This window comes from Leucoraja erinacea, unplaced genomic scaffold (assembly GCF_028641065.1).
Source record: "Leucoraja erinacea ecotype New England unplaced genomic scaffold, Leri_hhj_1 Leri_89S, whole genome shotgun sequence".
NCBI classification, from domain to species: Eukaryota; Metazoa; Chordata; class Chondrichthyes; order Rajiformes; family Rajidae; genus Leucoraja; species Leucoraja erinaceus.
Window position 1 is genome coordinate 268,356 of NW_026576839.1, and position 27,059 is coordinate 295,414.

The 27,059-nt window shown below is 46.1% G+C and overlaps 1 protein-coding gene across 1 annotated transcript in view; it reads right to left on the reverse strand.

Moving 5' to 3' along the window:
* The window catches only part of iqcb1 (IQ motif containing B1), an 85,861-nt gene that overhangs the window by 24,005 nt on the left and 34,797 nt on the right, over positions 1-27,059 (reverse strand). The window contains exons 6-7 of the mRNA XM_055631760.1: positions 21,060-21,159; positions 9,315-9,487 (exon numbers count right to left, since the gene is read on the reverse strand). Coding sequence (XP_055487735.1) covers positions 9,315-9,487; positions 21,060-21,159 — 273 coding nt within the window. The remainder of the gene's footprint in view (positions 1-9,314; positions 9,488-21,059; positions 21,160-27,059) is intronic.

The window sequence follows — 27,059 nt, forward strand, 5'->3', positions numbered from 1 at the left end:
CCTCTACGGAGGCACGATGTTCCTGGCCGTTCTTGCTGGGTGGTGTTGCTCCGACGTCGGGAGAGTCCTCACAGCGGCTGGAACAGCTGGAACGGCCGATTCCCTACCAGAGTCCGTGGCTTCCGAAGCCGACAGGGCCGCGTCGGTTGGTGCTCCGAGGCTCCCGATGTTAAAGTCGGCGCTGCCGCCCGAGGCTGGCCGCTCCACAGTCCCGCAGCTCGACGGTGTTGATCACGGCGGTCCCAGCATACCGGAACTCCAGCGCGGCGACCCAGGCAAGGCATCGCCCGCTCCGCTCCACGATAGCGCTCCAGCGCTGTGCCGCCACCGAAGCTGAAGGTGCTGGGCGTTCCCCGCCAGGAAAACGCCGCTCCACTCCCGCTGGTAGGCCGCAAGGAGTGGAGCGGCGTGTGTGTATATATATATATATTCAATAGTATATGGACACTGATCTGTGCTGTATTATTTATGTTTACAATATTCTGTTGTGCTGAAGCAAAGCATGAATTTCATTGTCCTATCTGGGACACATGACAATAAACTCTCTTGAATCTCTTGAACCATATATAATTTATATCATAATGCAAAAAATTAGAAATTCTGTTGCCATCCCGATACAGAAAAATTCCCTTTGCATTGCAAATCGATTTATTATTTCAAGGCACCCATAGTATACTCAAAATCAGCAAAGATTACTGATGTAAAGATACAACCTCTTTGAAAACCCTTTTGTCACTATTTTCAGTTCCCATTCACAAGGCAGTTTGTGCCTTTTACGGTATGGTAGAGCTACTGCCTTTCAGTGCCAGAGACCTGGGTTCGATCCCGACTACTGTACAGAGTTTGTACGTTCCCCACGTGACCTGCGTGAGTTTTCTCCGAGATCTCCAGTTTCCTCCTACGCTCCAAAGACGTACAGGTTTGTAGGTTCATTGGCGTGGTATAAAAATAAAATTGTCCCCATGTGTAGGATAGTGTTATTGTGCAGGGATCGCAGGTCAGTGCAGACTCGGTGGGCCGAAGGGCCTGTTTCCACAATGTACCTCTGAAATAAGGGACAATGTATCTTTGAAATTGTCTGAAGGGACAAAAGTTTAGGGGTAACATGAGGGGGAACTTCTTTACTCAGAGAGTGGTAGCTGTGTGTAATGAGCTTCCAGTGGAAGTGGTGGGCAGGTTCGATTTTACCATTTAAAAATAAATTGGATGGGTATATGGACGGGAAAGGAATGGAGGGTTATGGTCTGAGTGCAGGTAGATGGGACTAGGTGAGAGTAAGTGTTTGGCACGGACTAGAAGGGCTGAGATGGCCTGTTTCCGTGCTGTCATTGTTATATGGTTATATAGTTATAAATTCTAAAAAACACCTCTGCTAGCCTATGCGCTTTTATCTTGTGTTTCACTTACAAGCTTGTCAGTTGAAATCTCATCAGAGCAGAAGTTACAGGTTCAAGATCCATTTCAGAGACTTGATCATAAAAATTTAGTTTGACATTTAATTTAGTTTATTGTCACATGTAACGATGTTTTGTTGCATGCTAATCAGTCAGCAGCACAGATTAATGATCGACGTAGACATGATGGGTTGAAATCCCATACGTGAATGAGGGAATAACATTTAGTGCAAGATAAAGTCCAGTAAAGTCCCGAGTCTGTAGAGAGTGAACGGGAAAGTTGGATGAAATAGAACTAGCATGAACGGGTGATCGATGATCGACATGGACTTGATGGGCTGAAGGGCCTGTTTACCATGTTGTATCTCTGAACCAAACCAAAAATAAAACACCTGGAAACTGCTAGCAGATTAGGCAGCGCAAGTGGAAACAAAACCAGATTCAATGTTTCAGGTCAAAGACCCTTCATCAGTAAGCATTAAGTTGGTTCTCCTTCCGCAGATGCTGCCAGACCGGCTGAGTGCTTCCAGCGATTTTCTGTTTGTTGTTCAGATTTGCAAAATCTGCAGGTTTTTGATTTTCATGTATTACTTTCATCCGTAACGTTGTAGGAGGTAGTAAGTTTGGACCAGGCACGTGCCGTGAGTAATTAGCCAGGGTTGGCAGTGGCTTTCAAAAATCTTGAAAACCGCGCATGCGCAGATTATTTTCTCCCCAGTGAGCTGTCAGTCGGCCTTTTAAAAAAAAATCTTGAAACAGCACTCCACAGTGTAAAGGCAGACTTTCTGCTGCCTTGACGGACTGTTCCCACTGATGGCTTGAAGCATCTTCGACGGCACGGGAGTACCCCATACTTCCGCGTTTAAAATGTACTGCGGATGAAAGGCACGGGAGAATTATGCCTCCCTAAGAGATCCCTAAGAGACATAATTTTCCCGTGCCATTACTATTTATGACCATTTTATATATGTTTTATATATATTTTAAATATATAAAAGAATTACAATTTTATAATTTTACTCAGCGTAGGCACTGCCTACCTTGCATACCATGACGGCAAGTGCCTGGTTTGGATCACCAGATTTGCTTTCAGGGTCGAGCCAAGGGCAGACAGAATCAGATTTGAGGAGTTTTTCTTCAAAATGCTACTTCCAGCAGGTGCTGACTGGCTCTCTATCATAGGTGTTCACCTCCATCCTTGACTATCAGTGGGATGGTACTTGGGATGTGGGTGGGCTTGTCAGCACCAGAGAATGCCCACATGTCCAGATTACCAGCGACTTAGCGGGCAGCCCGCACGCCTTCCATCCATCGCAAGATCTTTCGGTCATGTGTTTTTGTCAGATGCCTGTAGGTTTTTTCCTTTTCATGTGAGGCGTGATAGTGTTTCTAATCCAGAATGTCATGCGTTTGTTGTTAACCAACATCTTAGTTTAGTTTAGAGATACAGTATGGAAACAGGCCCAGCGGCCCACCAAGTTCTTGTCAACCATCAGTCACAATCACAATAATACTCTATTAGCCAAGTATGTTTTACAACATGCGAGGAATTAAATTTGCCAAGTCAGTCATACAAATAAAAAGAGACTGAACACAAAATACATTTTTCAACATAAACATCCACCACAGTGACTCCTCCACATTCCTCACTGTGATGGAAGGCGGAAACAAAAGTTCAGATCTCTTCCCTTCTTTGCTCTCCTGCGGTCAGGGGGGGCCTCGAGTCCTCCGTTGACGGGACGATCTTTTGGGCCCTCCGCATCGGGGCGAACAGATCCATTCTATGTTCCTCCCTGTACCTCGGTACAAGTGACAATAAACTAAACTGGTGTTATCCCACTCTTTCATCAACTCCCAACACATATAACCATATAACCATATAACAATTACAGCACAGAAACAGGCCATCTCGGCCCTACAAGTCCGTGCCGACACAACTTTTTTTTCCCCCTTAGTCCCACCTGCCTGCACTCATACCATAACCCTCCATTCCCTTCTCATCCATATGCCTATCCAATTTATTTTTAAATGATACCAATGAACCTGCCTCCACCATTTCCACTGGAAGCTCATTCCACACCGCTACCACTCTCTGAGTAAAGAAGTTCCCCCTCATATTACCCCTAAACGTCTGTCCCTTAATTTTGAAGTCATGTCCTCTTGTTTGAATCTTCCCTATTCTCAAAGGGAAAAGCTTGTCCACATCAACTCTGTCTATCCCTCTCATCATTTTAAAGACCTCTATCAAGTCCCCCCTTAACCTTCTGCGCTCCAGAGAATAAAGACCTAACTTATTCAACCTATCTCTGTAACTGTATCAGGGACAATTTACAGAAGCCAATTAACCAATAAACCTGCATGTCTTTGGGATGTGGGAGAAAACCGGAGCACCCGGAGAAAGCCCACATAGTCGCAGGGAGAACGTACAAACTCCACACAGACAGAAGCCAAGGTCAGGATCGAACCCGGGTCGCTGGCGGTGTGAGGCAGCAGCTCCAGCTCCTCGCCTTCTCAATCATGGTCTGGTTTGGCTCAGCCACCAAGCATGACATCCGGAGGCTGTAGCGCATCATTCGATCAGCTGAGAAGGTTATTGGCTGCAACCTTTCCCCCCTCCCCCCTCCCCATCGACGAACGATACACTGCAAGTGCCAGGAAGCGAGCGGGTAAGATCAACTCTGACCCCTCCCACCCTGGCCACAAACTCTTTGAATCACTTCCCTCTGGAAGGCGGCCCCGGACTGTCAAAGCTGCCACAGCCAGGCATAAAAACTGTTTTTTCCCCCACGAGCAGTAGCTCTAAACAGCCAACAGTCTGTAGCCACAATTTATTCTGGCATTTCATTTAATTCTTCACATGTTTAAATTATGTTTTATTCTTAATTGTTTACTGTATATCATGTTGTTACTTGTGAGCAAAGCACCAAGGCAAACTCCTTGTATGTGTACATACTTGGTTAATAAAATTGATTCAATTCAACGCACTGTGCTGCCCAAAGACTAGGAGATTTCCTGGATGTCCAAATGATCTTCTGTACCTGACAATACCATTTCTGGTGTTTTCGGGTACAGAAGCCAAGAACCTTTTCACTGATTCCGATTATAGTGGACTTCAGGGCAGACTGGGCGGTGAAGAAGGGTCTCGACCCAAATCGTCACCCATTCCTTCTCTTCAGAGATGCTGCCTGTCCCGCTGAGTTACTCCAGCATTTTGTGTCTATTTCCAGGCAGTGAATACTCTGGCTTATTTTGGTTGTGGATCATCAGGAGATGTTGTCTGAGAAGAGCTATCATCACAGCATTCCTTGTGACCATAAACATCGAACTTCTTGCTGCATCCTCACGTTTGTGCCACTTCTAACTCATACGTATAACACAGTCTAATAGATACTTAACATAGAAAATAGGTTAGGAGGAGGTCATTCGGCCCTTCGAGCCAGCGCCGCCATTCATTGTGATCATGGCTAAATCGTCCCCAATCAATAACCCGTGCCTGCCTTCTCCCCATATCCCTTGATTCCACTAGCCCCTCGAGCTCTATCTAACTTAAGAGTGAATATAGACACGAAAAGCTGGAGTAAATCAGCGGGTCAGACAGCATCTCTGGAGAGAGGGAATAGATGATGTTTCGGGTCGAGACCCTTCTTTCGACTGAGAGTGGGTGTGTTGAGTTGCCTCTCTGATGAAGCAGAGCTGCTTGAGTGGAGTTAACATGAATATCTCCTCTGCTGGGCCTCTGAATTGACACTGCAAACACTCCTCATCTGCATCCACCTATCACTTGCTTGGATTTGACCTATCCCCACTTCTCCCCCCCACCCCCCCCCCCCCCCCCCCCCCCACACTACAATCAGTCTTAAGAAGGGTCTCAATCCGAAATGTCACCTACTCCAACTCAATCCATGTTAGGATCGAACCCGGGTCTCTGGCCCTGTGAGGCAGCAGATCTACCAGCTGTGCCCCTGTACCAACCATTTTAATTTAGATAAAGGACATTTATCAAGTCAACTCTCACTTGATTACTGAATGAGGTTGCTTTAAATGCAGACTCTGCCATTCCATTGCAATAGAATGCTAAACTATTATAACAAGCTGGCTGGAGTAAATTCACATGACATTTCCGCCTTCCCTAAACCTTTAAACCAACATACGCAGGTTTTCACTTGGTTGCTAAAACACCACATTGCTTATTTTCGATCCAGCTCAAGTTGATACTGTAAATCAGCAGAACAACAGAATACATCAGGGATTCCCTGGCACCAGAACAGAGTAGGGATCATACTGCCCAGAAAAAAAGACCACTGGTTCAGCTGCCTCTGCTGGCTCTTTGGAAAAGATTATCCAATTAGTCCCACATTCTCGCATTCCACTTTAGCCCCAGCAACGTTTTGTTTCATCCGGCTATTCAGATTTCTTTTCAAAGTTACTTTGAATTTAAATCAAAGATCCCTTCAGGCAGCAGGATCAGGACTGGACCAACGCTGTGCTTCACAACAAAATCTACATCTCCCAGTGTGTTCTATTGTAAATTACTTCAAACTTGTGGCCAGGCATGTGTGTGGCACAGATAAGAACAAACAAGAGAAGGATTGAAGGGTCCCTCAACAACACTACTTGCTTATTACGCACAGAAACAGGGCGGCACGGTGGCGCAGCGGTAGTGCTACTGACTTACAGCTCCAGAGACGCGGGTTCGATCCTGACTACGGGTGCTGTCTATTCTCCCGGTGACCATGTGGGTTTTCTACAAGATAGAAACATAGAAAATAGGTGCAGGAGGAGGCCATTCGGCCCTTCGAGCCAGCACCGCCATTCATTGTGATCATGGCTAATCGTCCCCTATCAATAACCCGTGCCTGCCTTCTCCCCATATCCCTTGACTCCACTAGCCCCTAGAGCTCTATCTAACTCTCTCTTAAGTCCATCCAGTGACTTGGCCTCCACTGCCCTCTGTGGCAGGGAATTCCACAAATTCACAACTCTCTGGGTGAAAAGGTTTTTTCTCACCTCAGTCTTAAATGACCTCCCCTTTATTCTAAGACTGTGTGTGGCCCCTGGTTCTGGACTCGCCCAACATTGGGAACATTTTTCCTGCATCTAGCTCGTCCAATCCTTTTATAATTTTATATGTTTCTATAAGATCGCCCCCTCATCCTTCTAAACTCCAGTGAATACAAGCCTAGTCTTTTCAATCTTTCCCCATATTTGCTTGGCCGATATCCCTCTAAATCTCCATCATGCACCTGTCTAAATGTCTTTCAAACGTTATGATAGTACTTACCTAAAACTTCCTCCCTTGGCCGCTCATTCAATAAACCATCACCCTTTGTGTAAAAATGGTTATCTCTCAGATTCCTATGAAATCTTTCCCCCATCATCTTAATGCTCTGGCCTCTTGTTCTCAAACCTACAGTGCGAAAACAGGCCGTTCGGCCCACCGAGTCCGCACCGACATTGTACATTAACACCACTAAGGACAATTTTACATTCATGCCAAGCCAATTAACCTACAAACCTGTACGACTTTTGTGTGTGGGAGGAAAGCTAAGGTCTCTGAGCAAGCCCATGCAGGTCACGGGGAGAACGTACAAACTCAGTATAGACAAGCACCCGTCGTCAGGATCAAACCCGGGTCTCTGGCGCTGTAAGGCAGTAGCTCTACCACTACTGGTTCTCGAAAGGTATGTATCATCAATACAATCTGATCCTTTGTGGAACTGGTTACTTTGAAAGATGATCAGAGATAACTGGTCAGTGTGATCTGGAAAAGACACTGCCAAAACTATCAGTTGTTGTTGTAAAAGAAATGCAGTGGTTGAATATTAAGGGAATTGTGAAGTCTGTTTTAAGAAATACATTTTTTTTACAAGGAGATTGCCAATATTTTTGTCACTGAATTACCTTAAGGGAGAACCGCCATTGTAGCACATTGGTAGAGCAGCTGCCTTACAGCGCCAGAGACCTGGGATCGATCTTGTCTACAGGGGCTGTCTGTACAGAGTTAGTACATCCTCCCCGCGATCTGTGTGGGTTTTCTCCGGGTGCTCCGGTTTCCTCCCACACTCCAAAGACATTCAGGTTGTAGGATAATTGGCTTTGTTAAAATTGTAAATTGTCCCTAGCGTGTAGTAGAATATTGGTCGTGTGTGTGGGTATCGCTGGTCGGTGCGGACATGGTGGGCCTAAAGGCCTGTTTCAGCACCGTATCTCTAAACTAAATTGCCAACATTTATACTTATTGGTGAGCTTTTTGATACCCAAGGTGTGGAGGGAAAGATATATGCAAAACACAAACATTTAACTGTATTTAGGTGCCTGTGACAACTTGAAAAATACTGAAAGTTCTTTAAAAACAAGTTAAGGGCCTGACCCACCAGCATGCGACTGCATGTGTCTAGCGCGACCAAACGTGGTGGCTTGAGGCGTACGGCCTCGCGGGGCCGGTCCCACTTCCAACCGCGGAGCCGTCTGGAGTTGTGTGGGGCTGGTCCCGACATCATACTCACCAATCAGCTGGGCAGGAGGCGGGCCGACTGAATTTGGACGTCGCACGGCACGCTGGGCAACGCGCAACGCCACGCGCTAGGCGTACGCCGTCAAGATGCTGCGTACGGCGTCAACACGCTGCGTATGGCGTTGAGACGCTGCGTATGACCGTCGAGGCGCTACGTATGGCCTCAATGCGGGCCGACAGGCCGTTGCCGCGCGGAATTTTTGGACAATGTCAGTTTTTCGGATCCCCGCGCGATGTCGGGACCAGCTCCGCACAACTACATATGGCTCCGGCGATCGAAGTGGGACCGGCCCCGCGAGGCCGGACGGCTCAAGCGACCATGTTAGGTCGCGCTCGCCACATGCAGTCGCATGCTGGTGGGACCGGCCCTTTAGGCTGGTTTGAAGAAGAGTCTCGACTCAAAACGTTACGGTTTATAGATGCATAGAACCCTTCGAGCCTGCACCGCCATTCAATATGATCATGGCTGATCATCCAACTCAGTATCCCGTACCTGCCTTCTCTCCATACCCCCTGATCCCCTTGGCCACATCTAACTCCCTCTTAAATATAGCCAATGAACTGGCCTCAACTACCCTCTGTGGCAGAGAGTTCCAGAGATTCACCACTCTCTGTGTGAAAAAGGATTTACTCATCTCGGTCTTAAAGGATTTCCCCCTTATCCTTAAGCTGTGACCCCTTGTCCTGGACTTCCCCAACATCGGGAACAATCTTCCTGCATCTAGCCTGTCCAACCCCTTAAGAATTTTGTAAGGCTGGTTTAATTTTTCCCCTTGGGAGTAGCCGCTCATCAGTCCTCTTCCCCGCTCCCCCCCCCCCCGACATCAGTCTGATGAAGGGTCTCGACTCGAAACGTTGCCTATTCCTTCTCTTCATAGATGCTGCCTCGCTCGCTGAGTTTCTCCAGCATTTTTGTCTTACCTTCGATTTTTCCAGCATCTGCAGTTCTTTCAATCAATCAATCAATCAATTTTATTTGTATAGCACATTTAAAAACAACTCACGTTGACCAAAGTGCTGTACATCAGTGTAGGCACTAATGTGCTACATACAATGGTACACAGACCCAACCATACATACATAAACTGTTTACAGCGCCCCCTCAGAGGGACTCAAAAACGCTAGGGAGTAGAAATAGGTTTTGAGCCTCGACTTAAAGGAGTCGATGGAGGGGGCAGTTCTGATGAGGAGAGGGATGCTGTTCTGCAGTCTAGATGCTTGCAACCGCAAAAACGCGGTCGCCCCTGAGCTTAAACCTAGACCGCGGGATAGTCAGTAGCCCCAAGTCAGCCGACCTGAGGGACCTGGAGGTAGAATGGTGGGTTAAAAGACTTTTGATCTTTCTTTCTTAAACAATTCTTCACTTCATGGTGAGAATGCCTGTAAGTAAGTAAGTCTTCACATACCTTTGTAGGAATTCCTGAGCATTTGCAGGGTAGGAGGGTGGGATTCCACAATCAACAGCATGATTTTAATGCATGTGCTTCCGATAACTGGGTTGGTGTTTTCAAACAGCTCGTAAATTACCTCGTCCAGGATTAATTGGATGCTTCTCTCCTTCACAGACAGCAGCAGTGTTCTGAAAGGCAATTCATTAACACAATTCTGTAATTGATATCCTGCTGTCAACTGATTTCATCTGCAATGCCGTCCTCAGTTTAGTTTATTGTCACGTGTACCAAGGTACCAGGCACGGAACTCGCTATCAAAATATGGAGGGGACCGGGGAAACACAATGTTTTGGTGGTCGCGCGCGCATGCGCACACTCACACACACACGCGCGAGGCTTCAGAGGCTCAATCCAGCGCTAAATGCAGCTCAACTCTGCCTGTCTTGCCGGGTTAACTACAGCCCTGTCTGGAATGACGGGATACCAGCGCTGCTTCTCCGCGCTGGCCATATTTCCCGCAAGCCCTGGTATGTAAACCTGGCGGGACAGGCAGATTTAAGCTGGGTTTAGCGCTGTTTCTCTGCGCTGGCTGTGGGCCTGGGGGCACAGCTTGCGTCTGACTCCCGACCTCTCTGGCCACCCGTGGGGGGGGGGCGCTCGGGACAGCGCCGGAGACCCGGCCGGGATCGATCCTGGCTGCGGATGAGGCGCAGGTCTCCCTCCTCCAATCACCGCACTCTATCCTCAGTCCCACCCCCCCCCCCCACACTCCTCCCTCCTCCAATCATCGCGCTGAATCATCATGTCCCGCTCCCATTGCCTGCTGACTGACGTCTCTCTCGTCCAATCGGCGCCCTCGATCAGCAGTCCTACCCCCACTGTCTCGCGGAAAGCGGAGATTTTAAAATCAGGATGACAAAAACTTGGGGGGTGATGTCCCACACCTCACAAAACATGGGGGGGACGTGTCCCCTCTGGTCCCCCCCCCCCGGGTTCTCCGCCCCTGCAAGGTACAGTGAAAAGCTTTCGTTCCGTGCTCACCAGCAAGCGGAAAGACAATACACAAGCCATTTACAGAGTACAGATACAGAAGGGAATAACGTTTAGTGCAAGGTTAAGCCTGCAAATTATAAATGTGAGCATATCCACTTTGGTGGCAAGAACAAGCAGATGATTATCTGAATGTTGTCAGATTAGGAAAAGGGGAGGTGCAACGAGACCTGGGTGTGCTTGTGCATTAGTCACTGAAAGCAAGCATGCAGAGCAGAAAGCTAATGGCAATTTGCCTTCCTTGCGAGAGGATTTGAGTTTTGGAGCAAGTTGTACAGGGCCCAGGTGAGACCGCACCTGGAATATTGTGTGCAATTTTGGTCTCCTAATTTGAGGAAGGACATTATTGCTATTGAGGGAGTGCAGTGTAGGTTCACCAGGTTAATTCCCGGGATGGCGGGACTGACATATGATGAAAGAATGGGTCGACTGGGCTTGTATTCACTGGAATTTAGAAGGATGCGAGGGGATCTTATAGAAACATATACAAAATTCTTAGAGGATTACACAGGCTAGATGCAGGAAAAATGTTCCCGATGTTGGGGGAGTCCAGAACCAGGGTTCACAGTTTAAGAATATGGGTCGAGGGGTCATTTAGGACTGAGATGAGGAAAAACTTCTTCATGCAGAGAGTTGTGAATCTGTGGAGTTCTCTGCCACAGGTGGCAGTGGAGGCCAATTCACTGGATGTTTTCAAGAGAGAGCTACAGTAGATTTAGCTCTGAGGGCTAAAAGGAACCAAGGGAAATGGGAAAAAGCAGGTATGGGGTACTGATTTTCGATGATCAGCCATGGTCATCTTGCATATTTGGCTCGAAGGCCAAATGTTTCTATGTTTCTTAAGCCCGATCAAGGATAGTCCGAGGGTCACCAAAGAGGTAGATAGTAGTTCAGGGCTGCTCTCTGGTTGTGGTAGGATGGTTCAGTTGCCTGATAACAGCTGGGAAGAAACTGTCCCTGAATCTGGAGGTGTGTGTTTTCACACTCTGTACCTTTTGCCTGCTGGGTGAGGGGAGAAGAGGGAGTGGCTGGGGTGAGACTCCTCCTTGATTATGGTGGTGGCCTTGAGGAGGCAGCCTGAGGTATAAATGGAGTCAAATGGAGGTTGGTTTGTGTGATGGTCTGGGCTGCATCCACAATTTGCTGCAATTTCTTGCCGTCTTGGATGGAGCTGGTTCCAAACCAAAAGCTGCGATGCATCCTGTTAAAATGCTTTCTACAGCGTACCGGTAGCTAGTCAGCTATAGCTAGTCAGCATGATGATATCCTGGTGTCTCAAAGTTCAAAGTAAACTTTATTGTCAATTCAAATAAATTGGATTGAAATTGCATTTCCCCATACTCCAAATGTGCAAGTAATATTTATAACACAGGCAGACAATATACCAATAAGATAGACAATATACATTATTTAAAATATACACAGTGTGCCAGACTGTAGTAAACTTTTGAGGTATGTTATTAAGGTGCAATAATGAAGGTGCAATATAGAAAAGTGCAAATAGCATACTGCAGACATTAGAAACATAGAAACATAGAAAGTAGGTGCGAGAGCAGACCACCAGGTCCATCGAGCCCGCACCGCCATTCGCTCATGGCTGAACACTAAACAGACACACTTACCCACAAACAGTAGACACAAGACACAGAACACAAGACACTACCCTCCCCTTTATACCGCTATCACCCCTCTCCACCCCAAGAACCTCGTGATCTCCTGGGGGAGGCAAAAAACCGGATAAAAACCCAGGTCCAATTCGGGAAAAAAATCCGGGAAATTCCTCTCCGACCCCAATCTAGGCGATCGACACTTGTCCAGGAGATCACTCAGGTCTTACTATACTAACCATACCTAGGTCCATATCCCTGCCCTCTCCCCGTAGCCCCTTATCCCCTTGGCAGCTAAAAAAACATCTATTTTAGTCTTAAATATATTTAAAGTTTCTGCTTCCACTGCTCCCTGGGGCAGTGAATTCCATAAATTAACCACCCTCTGGGTGAAGAAGTTCTTCCTCATCTCAGTTTTAAAAGAGCCCCCCCTTATTCTGCAACTATGTCCCCTAGTTCTAGTTTCCCCGATCATTGGGAACATCCTCGGTGCATCCACCCGATCAAGGCCCCTCACGATCTTATACGTTTCAATGAGATCGCCTCTCATTCTTCTAAACTCCAAAGAGTAGAGTTCCAGCCTACTTAACCTTTCCTCATATGTCAATCCCCTCATTGCAGGAATTAATCTTGTAAACCTTCGCTGCACTGCCTCCAGGGCTAGTACATCCTTTCTTAAGTATGGACCCCAGAACTGTACACAGTATTCCAAATGTGGTCTCACTAATACTGTGTACAGCTGCAGCAAGACCTCCGTGTTTTTATACTCAATCCCCCTAGCAATAAAGGCCAAAACTCCATTGGCCTTCCTGATTGCTTGCTGCACCTGCATACTAACTTTCAGTGATTCATGTACTAATACCCCTAGATCCCTTTGCGTTGCATTACAACGCAGCTCCTCCTCATTTAGAAAATAACTTGCCCTATCATTTGTTTTCCCAAAGTGAATGACTTCACATTTATTAGTATTAAATTTCATCTGCCAAGTTGTTGCCCACTCACCTAGCTTATCTATATCCTTTTGCAGACTCTTCCTATCCTCCTCATCCCCTACTTTTCCTCCCATTTTTGTATCGTCCGCAAATTTTGATATATTACACTTGGTTCCCTCCTCCAAATCATTTATATAAATTGTGAACAACTGGGGTCCCAGCACCGACCCTTGCGGAACCCCGCTAGTTACCGGTTGCCATCCCGAGTATGAACCATTTATCCCCACTCTCTGCTTCCTATTTGTTAGCCAATCCTCTACCCATGCTAATATATTACCCCCAATCCCATAATTTTTTATTTTTAGCAATAGTCTCTTATGTGGCACCTTGTCAAAAGCCTTTTGGAAGTCCAAGTATACCACATCCACCGGTTCCCCTTTATCCACCCGGGTTGTTACTTCCTCAAAGAATTCGAGCAGATTCGTTAAACAGGACTTCCCCTTCACAAAACCATGCTGGTTCTGTCCGATGAAGTCATGTTTATCCAAGTGCCCCGTTAGTGTTTCTTTAATAATTGTCTCTAACATTTTACCCACCACCGATGTTAGACTAACCGGTCTATAGTTACCCGCCTTCTGTTTACTTCCTTTTTTAAATATAGGTGTTACATTGGCCATTTTCCAATCCACTGGGACCGTTCCTGCCTCCAGGGAGTTTTGGAAAATTATCACCAATGCATCCACAATCCCCACCGCTATCTCCCTCAAGACCCTTGGATGTAATCCATCAGGCCCAGGGGATTTATCCTCCTTCAGTCTCATTAATTTCCCTAATACCACCTCCTTGGTGATCTTAATAGTATTTAGCTCCTCCATTCCTACCGCCCCCTGTTTATCCAGCGTTGGAATATTTTTTGTGTCTTCTATGGTGAAGACTGATACAAAATACTCGTTTAATGCCTTTGCCATTTCCATGTTCCCCACCAACAACTCTCCAGTCTCACCCTCCAATGGACCAACGTTCACCTTAGCCACCCTTTTTCTTTTTATATAGCTATAAAAACTCTTACTATTAGTTTTTATGTTGTTCGCTAAATTCCTTTCATAGTCTATTTTCCCCGTCTTAATTAATCTCTTAGTTATTTTTTGCTGACCTTTAAATGCTTCCCAATCCTCTACCCTCCCACTATCTCTGGCTACCTTATATGCCCTTGCCTTCAGCCGAATACTATCCTTTATAGTTTTACTGAGCCATGGCTGACTGTTCTTACCCTTACCCCTTTTTTTCTTCATAGGAATAAATTTTTTCTTGAAGGTTATACAGTATACCCTTAAACGTACACCACTGCTCATGTACCGTCTTATTCTTGAGTCTGCTATCCCAGTCAACTTTGATCAGCTCAGTCCTCATACCTTCATAATCCCCCTTATTTAGACTAAGCACCCTAGCCTGAGTTTCAACCTGCTCCCCTTCTATTTGAATATGGAATTCGACCATATTGTGGTCACTTGTTCCCAACGAGTCCCTAACTATGACATTTTTAATTAATCCTGCTTCATTACACAGGACCAGATCCAAGATTGCCTCCCCCCTTGTCGGTTCTATGACATACTGTTCTAGGAACCCGTCTCTAATACATTCTATAAACTCTTCCTCTAGTCTACCCTGCCCAGTTTGGTTTGCCCAATTAATATGAAAATTGAAGTCCCCCATGATTACAGCAGTTCCCTTTTTACATGCGTCAACTATTTGCAGATTTATGTTCTGACTAACAGCGTCACAGCTATTTGGAGGTCTATAAATTACACCCACTAGTGTTTTTTTCCCCTTATTATTCTCTATCTGTACCCAAGCTGTTTCACTATCCTGATCCTTCAACGCAATATCCTTCCTCTCTATTGCCGTTATTCCCTCCCTTATTAAAAGGGCCACCCCTCCTCCCTTTCTTTCCTGTCTATCTTTCCTAATTGTCGAGTACCCCTCTATATTTAACTCCCAGTCCTGATCCCCTTGCAGCCATGTCTCCGTAATGGCCACGATATCATAACTATATATACTTAATTGCACCGTTAATTCATTTATCTTATTACGAATACTCCGTGCATTTAGATAAAGCACTTTCAGATGATTTTTACTACCCTTCCTTTCCGTTTTTGCCCCTTTTACATCTAAAGCTTTATCTTCACACATTCTGTCTCCTGTCACATTTTGACTTTCCGCTTCCCCACTGATACCCTGCTCTATTTCCTCTACCCCTGCCGTTATTACCCCCCTTGATACCTCCCCCCCGCTACTTAGTTTAAAGACCTCTCTACTGCCCTAGTTATATGATTTGCCAGGACCCCAGTCCCAGCACCGTTCAGGTGAAGTCCGTCCTTACAGAACAGATCCCCCCTGTCCCAGTACTGGTGCCAGTGGCCCAAGAAACCAAACCCATTATTCCCACACCAGTCTTTGAGCCACGCATTTAGCTTTTTAATTTTACGTATCCTCGCCGATTTGGCCCGTGGCTCAGGTAGCAATCCGGAGATCAGTACCCTCGAGGTTCTGCTTTTTAATTTATTCCCTAACTGCTCAAACTCCTTCAGCAGATCCTCCTTCCTCGTCCTTCCTATGTCATTGGTCCCCACATGGACCACGACCACTGGATCCTCCCCCTCCCACTGCAAATTTCTCTCCAGCATCGCAGAGATATCCTTAACCCTAGCACCGGGTAGGCAACACAGCCTTCGGGACATGTTCTGCTGGCCGCAGAGAACCCTATCTACCCCCCGAATAATACTATCCCCTATCACTACGGCATTTCTTCTACCTCCCCCCTCTTGAATGGCCTCCTGATCCACGGTGCTGCAGCCAGGTTGCTCATCCCTCCCACAGCCCCTGATCCCGTCCTTACATTGAGTAAGAGCCTCGGTCATGCTCGTCAGGGGCAAGGGCTGTGGCTCCTGCCGCATCTCCTCCTGGTTCCCCCTACCTGCCTCGCTTATGGCCACACCTTCCTTTCCTTGCTCACTGCCTACTGAATTAGTTAAACTGGTCGGTGTGACCATCCCCTGGCACAAAACATCCAGGTAATACTCCCCCTCCCTGATGTACCGCAGCGTATGAAGTTGGGTCTCCAGCTCATCAATGCGGAGCTGGAGTTCCTCTAGCCTCAAACACTTACTGCAGCTGTAGGGATCTTCTACATCAATGGTGTCGACAAATTCCCACATCTCGCAGTATTGGCACATCTCCTGACCGCCCATCTTATATAAGTAATTAACTGGTCCTATTTAAGAATCCCCTACTGTATTGATACACCCCTTATTTATATAATCCTACCTCCTATAAATGGGAAAGTACTCACCCCAGCCGTAAATTACCTACTGGGTTGGCTGTCTAGTGGCAATTCCGTCCGCTCCTCCTGTCTGGCCCACCGCTCCCTCGCAGTGCGTGGCAAACCTCTTTGCCTCTCCCAGAATCCTTAGCCTCTCAAGCGTATTGCGTGGTCTCCTCTCCTCAGCCTCCTCTCCGAAGACTCTCGAGCCAAAGACTCACACTTTTCTCACAGGGCACTTCACTCACTGCCGCTCGCAAAGAGCTGTCCTGCTTAAATTGACTGATAAATTGCCTATTTACACATTGAGTTAAAGTTAAATGTTCATGGAATTTTCTTGAGTGTGTTGAGTAGTCTGATGGCCTGAGGAAAAAAGCTGTTTTTGAATCTGGTGGTTTTGCTCCGCCTGTTGCGGTAGCGCTTGCCAGATGGTAGGAGAGTGAACAGTTTGTGTGCTGGGTGGGTGGTGTCTTTGATGATATTGGTTGCTCTCTTGCGACAGCGAGATGGGTATAAGTCCTGGATTGCAGGTTGGGGTGATCTGGTGATCTTCTCCGCTGTCCTCACCACTTTCTGGTGTTAACTAAACTCATCTGTAATACATGCACTATAGTTGGTTGCAGCTAAGGTACACAAAAATGCTGGAAAAAACTCAGCGGGTGCAGCAGCATCAATGGGGCGAAGGAAATAGGCAACGTTTCGGGCCGAATCCCTGCCAGTTTGGTTTAGGAAGGAAGAACTGGCCAGGCTTTTGCCTACACACACTATCCAACAATTGTAATTCGGGACAGTATTGAATAACCATATAACAATTACAGCACGGAAACAGGCCATCTCGACCCTTCTAGTCCGTGCCGAACACATAATCTCCCCTAGTCCCATATACCTGCGCTCAGACCATAACCCTCCATTCCCTTCCCATCCATATAACTATCCAATTTATTTTTAAATGACAAAAACGAACCTGCCTCCACCACCTTCACTGGAAGCTCATTCCACACAGCTACCACTCTCTGAGTAAAGAAGTTCCCCCTCATGTTACCCCTAAACTTCAGTCCCTTAATTCTCATGTCATGTCCCCTTGTTTGAATCTTCCCTACTCTCAGTGGGAAAAGCTTTTCCACGTCAACTCTGTCTATCCCTCTCATCATTTTAAAAACCTCTATCAAGTCCCCCCTTAACCTTCTGCGCTCCAAAGAATAAAGCCCTAACTTGTTCAACCTTTCTCAGTAACTTAGTTGCTGAAACCCAGGCAACATTCTAGTAAATCTCCTCTGTACGCTCTCTATTTTGTTGACATCCTTCCTATAATTAGGCGACCAAAATTGTACACCATACTCCAGAATTGGCCTCACCAATGCCTTGTACAATTTTTACATTACATCCCAACTTCTATACTCAATGCTCTGATTTATAAAGGCCAGCACACCAAAAGCTTTCTCTACCACCCTATCTACATGAGATTCCACTTTCAGGGAACTGTGCACAGTTATTCCCAGATCCCTCTGTTTTGTAATTTTGTCATATGTGGCGGCCATTTGCATACTTGTGTATTGTATGCAAAATAAAGAATTGCACTGTACCATGTATATGGGACAATAAAGTATCAATCAATCAATGTAATTGGAAAAATGCATATGAATGGATATCAGACGAGAAGTGGAGACATAAGGAATTGCAGATAAGTTCATGTGAAAGGCGCAGCATTAGGCCATTCGGCCCATCATGTCATGGCTGATCTATCTTTCCCTCTTAACCCCAAACTCCTGCCTTCTCCCCATAACCCCTGACACCTGTACTAATCAAGAATCTATGCCGTAAAAAAATATCTATTGACTTGGCCTCCACAGCCTTCTGTGTCAATGAATTCCACAGTTTCACCACCCTCTGACTAAAGAATGCTGGAATATTGCGTAGAATCTAAACTAAGTTGATTTACAGATGGGTGCACAAAATGTAGGGATGAAGGAGGGTGTAGACTGAAGAAATCTGAATGGTTCTTCTCAGTCTTGCAAAAGTCCAAGGAAAGAATCACAAATTCCTGCTGACGGGACCTGTTGCATTGGTCATAAGGGATAGGAGTAGAATTAGGCCATTTGGCCCATCTTCTACTCCACCATTCAATCATGGCTGATCTATCTTTCCCTCCTAACCCCATTCTCCTGCCTTCTCCCCATAACCCCTGACACCTGTACTAATCAAGAATCAATCTATCACTGGATTGAATTCCAGTTAATATCCTTGCAGTGATTGCAAATATCTATTTCTGAGAGAGAGATTCTTTAGCAAAAACCCTAATTTGATTTGAGGTGTTTTATAAATTACACCTTTAAAAAACATTAAAACAGTAATAAATTACTGTCATAGAAAAAGGGGCCAGTCTCAATTACTTTAAAGGTCGCTAATTTTAGTTTTTTTTATTCACTGATTTTATTCACAGAGGTCCTTCTGCAGTTGTACAGACCACACCTGGAGTATTGTGTGCAGTTTTGGTCCCCTAATTTGAGGAAGGACATTCTTGTTATTGAGGGAGTGCAGCGTTGGTTTACAAGGTTAATTCCCGGGATGGCGGGACTGTCATATGCTGAGAGAATGGAGCAGCTGGGCTTGTACACTCTGGGGTTTAGAAGGATGAGAGGGGATCTTATTGAAACATATAAGATAGTTTAGGGTTTGGACATGCTGGAGGCAGGAAACATGTTCCCGATGTTGGGGGAGTCCAGAACCAGGGGCCACAGTTTAAGAATAAGGGGTAAGCCATTTAGAAAGGAGACGAGGAAACACTTTTTCTCACAGAGAGTTGTGAGTGTGTGGAATTCTCTGCTTCGGAGGGCAGTGGAGGCCGGGTTCTCTGCATGCTTTCAAGAGAGAGCTGGATAGGGCTCTTAAAGATAACGGAGTCAGGGGATATGGGGAAAAGGCAGGAACAGGGTACTGATTGGGGATGATCAGCCACGATCACATTGAATGGCGGTGCTGGCTCGAAGGGCTGAATGGCCTACTCCTGCACCTATTACCTATTGTCTATTGATATGAATAAATCTGGACGTTTAGTTTAGTTTAGAGATACAGCACGGAAACAGGCCCTTCGGCCCACCTAGTCTGCACTGACCAGCGATCCCCGCACACTAACACTACCCCACACACACAACTAGTGACAATCTTTTACATTTATACATTTATACCAAGCCAATTAACCTACAAAACTGTACGTCTTTTGCGTGTGGGAAGTAACCTAATATCTCGGAGTAAACCCATGCAGGCCACAGGGAGAACGTGCAAACTCCGTACAAGCAGTACCCATAGTCGGGAACGACCCCGGGTAAGCACTGTAAGGCCACAACTGCGCCACCATGCCCAAAAAGCAAGTTATAATGGTTTTAAATAGTAAACAATACACAATTTCTAAGGGAAAATATCACTGAAGTTTCTTACACGACAAATACAAACTAAACTATGAAACCCCCCTCACCTGTGTTGACCTATCACCTGCCATACTTTGTACAGCCTCTCCCCCTTTCCAGCCTTCTTTCTTCCCCCCCCCCCCCCCCCCCCACTGACAATCAGCCTGAAGAAGAATCTCGACCCGAAACGTCACCTATCCATGTTCTCCAGAGATGCTGTCTGACCTGGTGAGTTACGCCAACATTTTTGTGTCTGTTTGTGTATTCACCAGCATCTACAGTTCTTTGTTTGAACATATAAACTGCCTTGGTTGCACTCGGGACTTTGGGCTTCTTCTTACACTAATATTGTTTTATTTTTAATTTATTCCGTTTTTTGTTTTTGTTTATTGTGTTATTTGTGTGTATTGTGTTTACCGGCCAGTTATGTGGCTGTAAGCAAGAATGTCATTGCACAGTGACAGGGCGACATGGTGACACGGTAGAGGTGCTGCCTTAAGGGCATGTCCAACTTTCACGACCCAATTCACGACCTTTTTTACTCGTGGACATTTTACATCAGGCTAGAAAATCGCCCCGACCTGCTTGATGCCACGAGTACCTCTTATAGAAACTTACAAAATTCTTAAGGGGTTGGACAGGCTAGATGCAGGAAGATTGTTCCCGATGTTGGGGAAGTCCAGGACAAGGGGTCACAGCTTAAGGATAAGGGGGAAATCCTTTAAAACCGAGATGAGGAGAACTTTTTTTCACACAGAGAGTGGTGAATCTCTGGAACTCTCTGCCGCAGAGGGTAGTTGAGGCCAGTTCATTGGCTATATTTAAGAGGGAGTTAGATGTGGCCCTTCTGGCTAAGGGGATCAGGGGGTATGGAGAGAAGGCAGGTACGGGATGCTGAGTTGGATGATCAGCCATGATCATATTGAATGGCGGTGCAGGCTCGAAGGGCCGAATGGCCTACTCCTGCACCTAATTTCTATGTTTACCCACGACTAGCATCGTGACCTACCTATGACCTACCTACGATCTCGTGATGACCATGCTGCGAGTATGAGTCAAGGGAAAACGCGGCAGAGGTCGTGTATTAGGACGTGAAAGTGGGACAGGCCCTTTACAGCACCGGCCTATGGGTGCTGTCTTTACAAAGTTTGTACATTTTCCCCATGAGTGTGTGGGTTTTCTCCGGGTGCGCCGATTTCCTCCCACATTCCAAAGACGCACAGGTTTGTAGGTTAATTGGCTTTGGATAAAAAGTGTAAATTGCCCCTAGTGTGTAGGATAGTGCTAGTGTAAGGGGGTTGCTGGTCGGCGCCGACTTGGAGGGCCGAAGGGCCTGCTTCCGCTCTGTATCTCTAAACTAGACTAAACTACATATGACAATTAAACGCTTTTGAATTGGGCGAATTGTATAAATCTCTCAACTTCACAAACAGATACAAGCATTTTACCTGTTGAGCTGGAGAATACTGAGCAGAACAGACACCATGATGACAGTGGTTTCCATATCGTCAGTGAGCAGCAACTGGAGCAGTTGATCAGACTGAAAGACTGCATTGAAAAGGGAAAGTTAATTATACACAAACCCTCGACCTGTGTGTGTATCAGTATTAAGGCTCATGTCTGAACAATTGCAAGTTAAAATCATGAGACGAATAGATTGGGTAAACAGTCTTTTGCCCATAGGAGAATCAAGAACCAGAAGATATAGGTTAAGGGGGGGGGGGGAGATTTAATAGGAACCCGAAGGGTAACTTTTTTTACACCATGGGTGGTAGGTGTATGGAACAAACATAGAAACATAGAAATTAGGTGCAGGAGTAGGCCATTCGGCCCTTCGAGCCTGCACCGCCATTCAATATGATCATGGCCGATCATCCAACTCAGTATCCCGTACCTGCCTTCTCTCCATACCCTCTGATCCCCTTAGACACAAGGGCCACATCTAACTCCCTCTTAAATATAGCCAATGAACTGGCCTCGACTACCCTCTGCGGCAGAGAGTTCCAGAGATTCACCACTCTCTGTGTGAAAAAAGTTCTTCTCACCTCGGTTTTAAAGGATTTCCCCCTTATCCTTAAGCTGTGACCCCTTGTCCTGGACTTCCCCAACATCGGGAACAATCTTCCTGCATCTAGCCTGTCCAACCCCTTAAGAATTTTGTAAGTTTCTATAAGATCCCCTCTCAATCTCCTAAATTCTAGAGAGTATAAACCAAGTCTATCCAGTCTTTCTTCATAAGACAGTCCTGACATCCCAGGAATCAGTCTGGTTAACCTTCTCTGCACTCCTTCTATGGCAATAATGTCCTTCCTCAGATTTGGAGACCAAAACAAGCTGCAGGAGGAGGTAGTTGAGACAGGTACTATCACAACGTTTAAGAAACATTTAGACTAAAGTATTACAACAGCATTTAAAATACATTTGGACAGGTACATGGATTGGATAGGTTTAGAGAGATATGGGCCAAATGCTGGCAAGTGGGAGTGGTGTAGATGGGGCATATTGGTTGGTAGGCAAGTTGGGCCGAAGAGCCTGTTTCCACGCTATATGGTTATAATGGTCCTTGTGGGGTGGAAGATTGCAACCTTCACGTGGTCCGCCCTGTTTCGACTAATGCAATCAACTCGACGTGCTCAAACGGAAGATCAAATAGAACAAGTTGTCCAACAACTTCAGGCTGTGCACGCCACACGAAAGAAGAAGAAGATGGCCCTTGTGAAAATTGCATGAAAATGGCTTATCAGATCATCTGGGATATCCCCATGCTGTTTTTAAACACATCTCAACTATGTTTGCAAATCTCTATTCGTGCCAGCTGTCCAAAAATAACGCATGCAGGTGTATGAAAACGTGGCAAATGCAAAGAATTTTTAAAAAGCGTTGGTTTCAGAAATGATCGCATCATCACCATTGGCGAATAACTTTAGTTTTAGTTTAGAGATACAGCATGGAAAGATGCCCATTGGCCCACCGAGTCCATGCCAACCATCGATCGATCACCCGTTCGTGCTAGTCCTAAGTTATTCCACTTTCCCATCCACTCCCGACACAATAGGGTCAATTGTAAAGAGGCCAATTAATGTACAAACTGGCCGTTTTTTTGGGGATGTGGGAGGAAACCCACACATTCACAGGGAGAACGTGCAAATTCCACACACAGTGTGTGTACAAAATCATGAGAGGAACAGATCGGGTAGATGCACAGAGTCTTTTGCCCAGAGTAGGGGAATGGAGGACCAGAGGGCATAGGTTCAATGTGAAATAGAAAAGATTTAATAGGAATCTGAGGGGTAACCTTTTTCACACAAAGGGTGGTAGGTGTATGGAACAAGCTGCCAGAGGAGGGAGTTGAGGCTGGGACTATCCCATCGTTTAAGAGACAGTTAGACAGGTTCAAGAGAGGATATGGACCAAGCACAGGCAAGTGGTTCTAGTGTAGCGGGGACATTGTTGGCCGGTGTGTGCAAGTTGGGCTGAAGGGCCTGTTTCCACACTGTATTACTCTGTGACGAGGCCAGCATCAAACCTGGGTCTGTGGCACTGCGAGGCAACACGAGTTGCTCATGAACTACTTGCTTGAGTGCATGCAAGCTCAGTGTCCGTGGAGAGGGGCAGAGTGATGGGGTTGACGGTGAACTCGGGGTGACACGGTGAGACAGTCGTTGCTTCTTCAATTGAAGCAATGACTCATTTTAGTTTCAGTCAAATTCTGCCAAGGATCAAAATAAATTGCTGACCTGGTTTACTTATTCAGATATGCATAACATGACTGATGTTAGAATCATCTCTTCATGATGTCCACAAGTGTTTCACTGTGAATTATGCAATTTTCAAGTGTAGTCATGTTATAAATTTTGGAAATGTGAAGGCCAGCTTGCGTATAGCAAACCCATTCATACGTCACTGTGACTATCACATTATATGTGTGTACATATATCACTTTATATGTGTGTGTGTGTATTGTCCCTAATGTGTTTGCTTAGTGTGCGCAGACACAGTGGGCCAACAAGCCTGCTTCCTCGCTGTATCTCTAAACACTAAACTCAAACAAAATTAATAATTGTGAGCTGCTGAAGCTAATGAGGGGCCTTATTATATGCAAATGTTGGATTAAAAAAAAAGGAGTGGAATCAGGAGTTACATAGAAACATAGAAAATAGGTGCAGGAGGAGGCCATTCGGCCCTTCGAGCCAGCACCGCCATCCAATACGATCATGGCTGATCGTCCCCTATCAATAACCCGTGCGTGCCTTCTCCCCATATCCCTTGACTCCACTAGCCCCTAGAGCTCTATCTAACTCTTTCTTAAATCCCTCCAGTGATTTGGCCTCCACTGCCCTCTGTGGCAGGGAATTCCACAAATTCACAACTGTCTGGGTGAAAAAGTTTTTTCTCACCTCAGTCTTAAATGACCTCCCCTTTATTCTAAGACTGTGGCCCCTGGTTCTGGACGCCCAACATTGGGAACATTTTTCCTGCATCTAGTTTGTCCAGTCCTTTTATAATTTTATGTGTTTCTATAAGATTCCCCCTCATCCTTCTAAACTCCAGTGAATACTAGCCTAGTCTTTTCAATCTTTCCTCATATGACAGTCCCGCCATCCCAGGGATCAATCTCGTGAACCTACCCTGCACTGCCTCAATCACAAGGATGTCCTTCCTCAAATTAGGAGACCAAAACTGTACACAATACTCCAGATGTGGTCTCACCAGAGCCCTATACATCTGCAGAAGAACCTCTTTACTAGTTGAGATCAAATTTGTCCAATCTATTTCTTGATATGGTTCAATTCTTGTGGATCAATTCTCTCTTTTTTACACTCTTTCGAAAGCTCCATTTACCATCCTGTTTTCTGCACATGGTTTAGTGCAACTATTGGCATTTGATCAGAATAGGCAGAGCAGGCCCTGAGGCAGGAAATACAAGACGCACTGGATTTCCTGAATGGAGTTAGGAAGGAACAGAAGTGACACATTGCACAATGTTCTCACAGTTTATACATAAATTAAGGTAGAAACCATGCAGAACATCTCCATACACCCTTTTGACCCACGCTATTAGTCAGAAAGTATATAGACTGCCAACAGAGTTGGAGCATTGTATTCAGTTTTGGTCACCCTGTTAAAGGAGGGATGTTAAGCTGGAACGAGTCCAAAGAAGATTTGTAATGATGTTACCATGACTTGAAGGGCTGGGTTAAAGGGAGAGGTCGGGCAGGCTTGGGCTATATTCCTTAGACTTTAGGAAGATGAGGGGAGATCTTGTTGAGATATGGAGATATGGAGGGGAATATTATTATTTTATTTTATTATTAAAGCTTTATTTCAGACACAGGTCCATATACACATCAAACAGTACAAAGAATTACAAAGATACATTAAGAAATTGCATATTAGCCTAAAATAGCTGGCCGAGACCGGAGCGGGTGGAGCGGTGGAGGAGCGCTGCCGCTGCCGCTGCTGATGCGGGGGCTGCTACTGCGGGTCTGCGGACGGCGGCACCGGGAGCCCGCGGATCCCTGGAGGGAGACCGCTTTTCGGGGCTCCTGCAACGGCGACTTCTCCCGCCCGAGTTGCGGGGTCGAAGAGCTCCTGGAGCGGGGCCTACATCACTGCCCCGCGCGGCTTGGAATGGCCGCGGGACTCTGCGAGCGCACACCGGGGGCTCTCTAACACCAAGACCCGGTGTGCGACCTCGCACCACCCGGCGTGGCTTTAATGGCCGCGGGACAATCGCCATCGCCAGCCGGGGGCTTTGACTTTGACTCTGACATCGGGGGGGGGGGGGGGGGAAGAGTGCAGTGGAGAGATAAGTTTTTTTTTGGCCTTCCATCACAGCTATGTGATGGATGTTTATGTAAAATGTAAATTATGTTGTGTCTTGGGTCTATTTGTGTGTAATGTATGGCTGCAGAAACGGCATTTCATTTGGACCTCCAGGGGTCCAAATGACAATTAAATAGACTATTGACTATTGACTATATATAAGCTATTGCACCAATGCCATCTTAGCCTAGAAGTGAATCTAGAGCTTTTCAGAGGGCTGACTAGGCTTCAATTATGTGGTTCTCTGACTTGTCCAGGCAACACATAAAACTAAACATCAGCTGTCTTAAGAGTGCCTCACAGGTTGGCACTCTAGTGGACACAAACAATTGACTGGCACTATGCCACCTAGGGACACGAAGCAGCAACCTCATTGCATCATTGTATGCTACCTTAAGCCTCTGCATACTCTTTTTCTTATACTTAGACCACAATTGAGCAGTATATAAGGGTGTGATGTAGGTTCTGAACAGGGAACACTTCACATGGTCAGAGCACATATAAAACGTCCTTATCAGCATGTTGGCTTGAAGATAGATTTTACAGCGCTGTCGGTAGAGGTCTTTGTCATCCTTCCAGTCATCAGATATGACATGACCTAAGTATTTAATTTCCTCACACACTGCAAGAGGACTGTCTGACAAATAAAAGGTCGGAAAAGTTGATTCCCTGTCCTCAGCGCTTCTAACTACCATTATGCGGCTTTTAAGGCAGAAACCAGAACAGATGGAGTGAATGCAGTCTTTTACCCAGAGTAGGGAACTTAAGAACCAGAAGACATATGTTTAAGCCGGAGCGGGGGGAGGGGGGGGAGATTTAATAGGAACCAAGTCTGAGGAAGGGTCTTGACCCAAAACATCACCTATTCCTTTTCTCCAGAGATGCTGCCGGACCTGATGAGTTACTTTACAATTTAATGTCCATCTTTTCACAGAGGATGGTGGATTAAGGCAAATACCATAACAACATTTAAAAGGCATTTGGACAGGTACATGGATAGGAAAGGTTTAGAGCGATCTGGGCCTGAAAGTCTGAAGAAGGATCTCGACCCGAAACGTCGCCTATTCCTTCTCTCCATAGATGCTGCTTCACCCACTGAGTTTCTCCAGCATGTTTTGTCAACCTGGGCCAAAGACAGGCGGGTGGGACTAGTGTAGATGGGGGCATCTTGGTCGGTGGGCAAATTGGGCCGAAGGGCCTGTTGCCATGCTGTATGACTCTTGAGTTTCCCAATTCCCATCCTATAATCTCTTTAACAGATTAGTTATAATTAGTCATTTGCCCACAAATACAGCAATATCAATTATTATTAAAAATTCACCACTTTAGTTCTCTCTAGAGTTGACCTTGGTCACAGCTTAGAGCACTTCCAGAAACATTGACAGTATTCCCCAAGATGTGAAATCCCCTTAAAAACATCACAGAACGTAGAGCAGTAGAGCACAGGCTCGGGCCCTTTTGCCAATGTTGACTGCACCAACGTTGATGCCAATTGAACCTAATTCCATCTGCACACACGTGGTCTATATTCCGCCATCCCCTGCCCATTCATGAGCTCGTCTAGACGCTTCGCAAGTGTCACGTCAGCAACATCGTCACACGTACGAGGCATCTTGTTATCC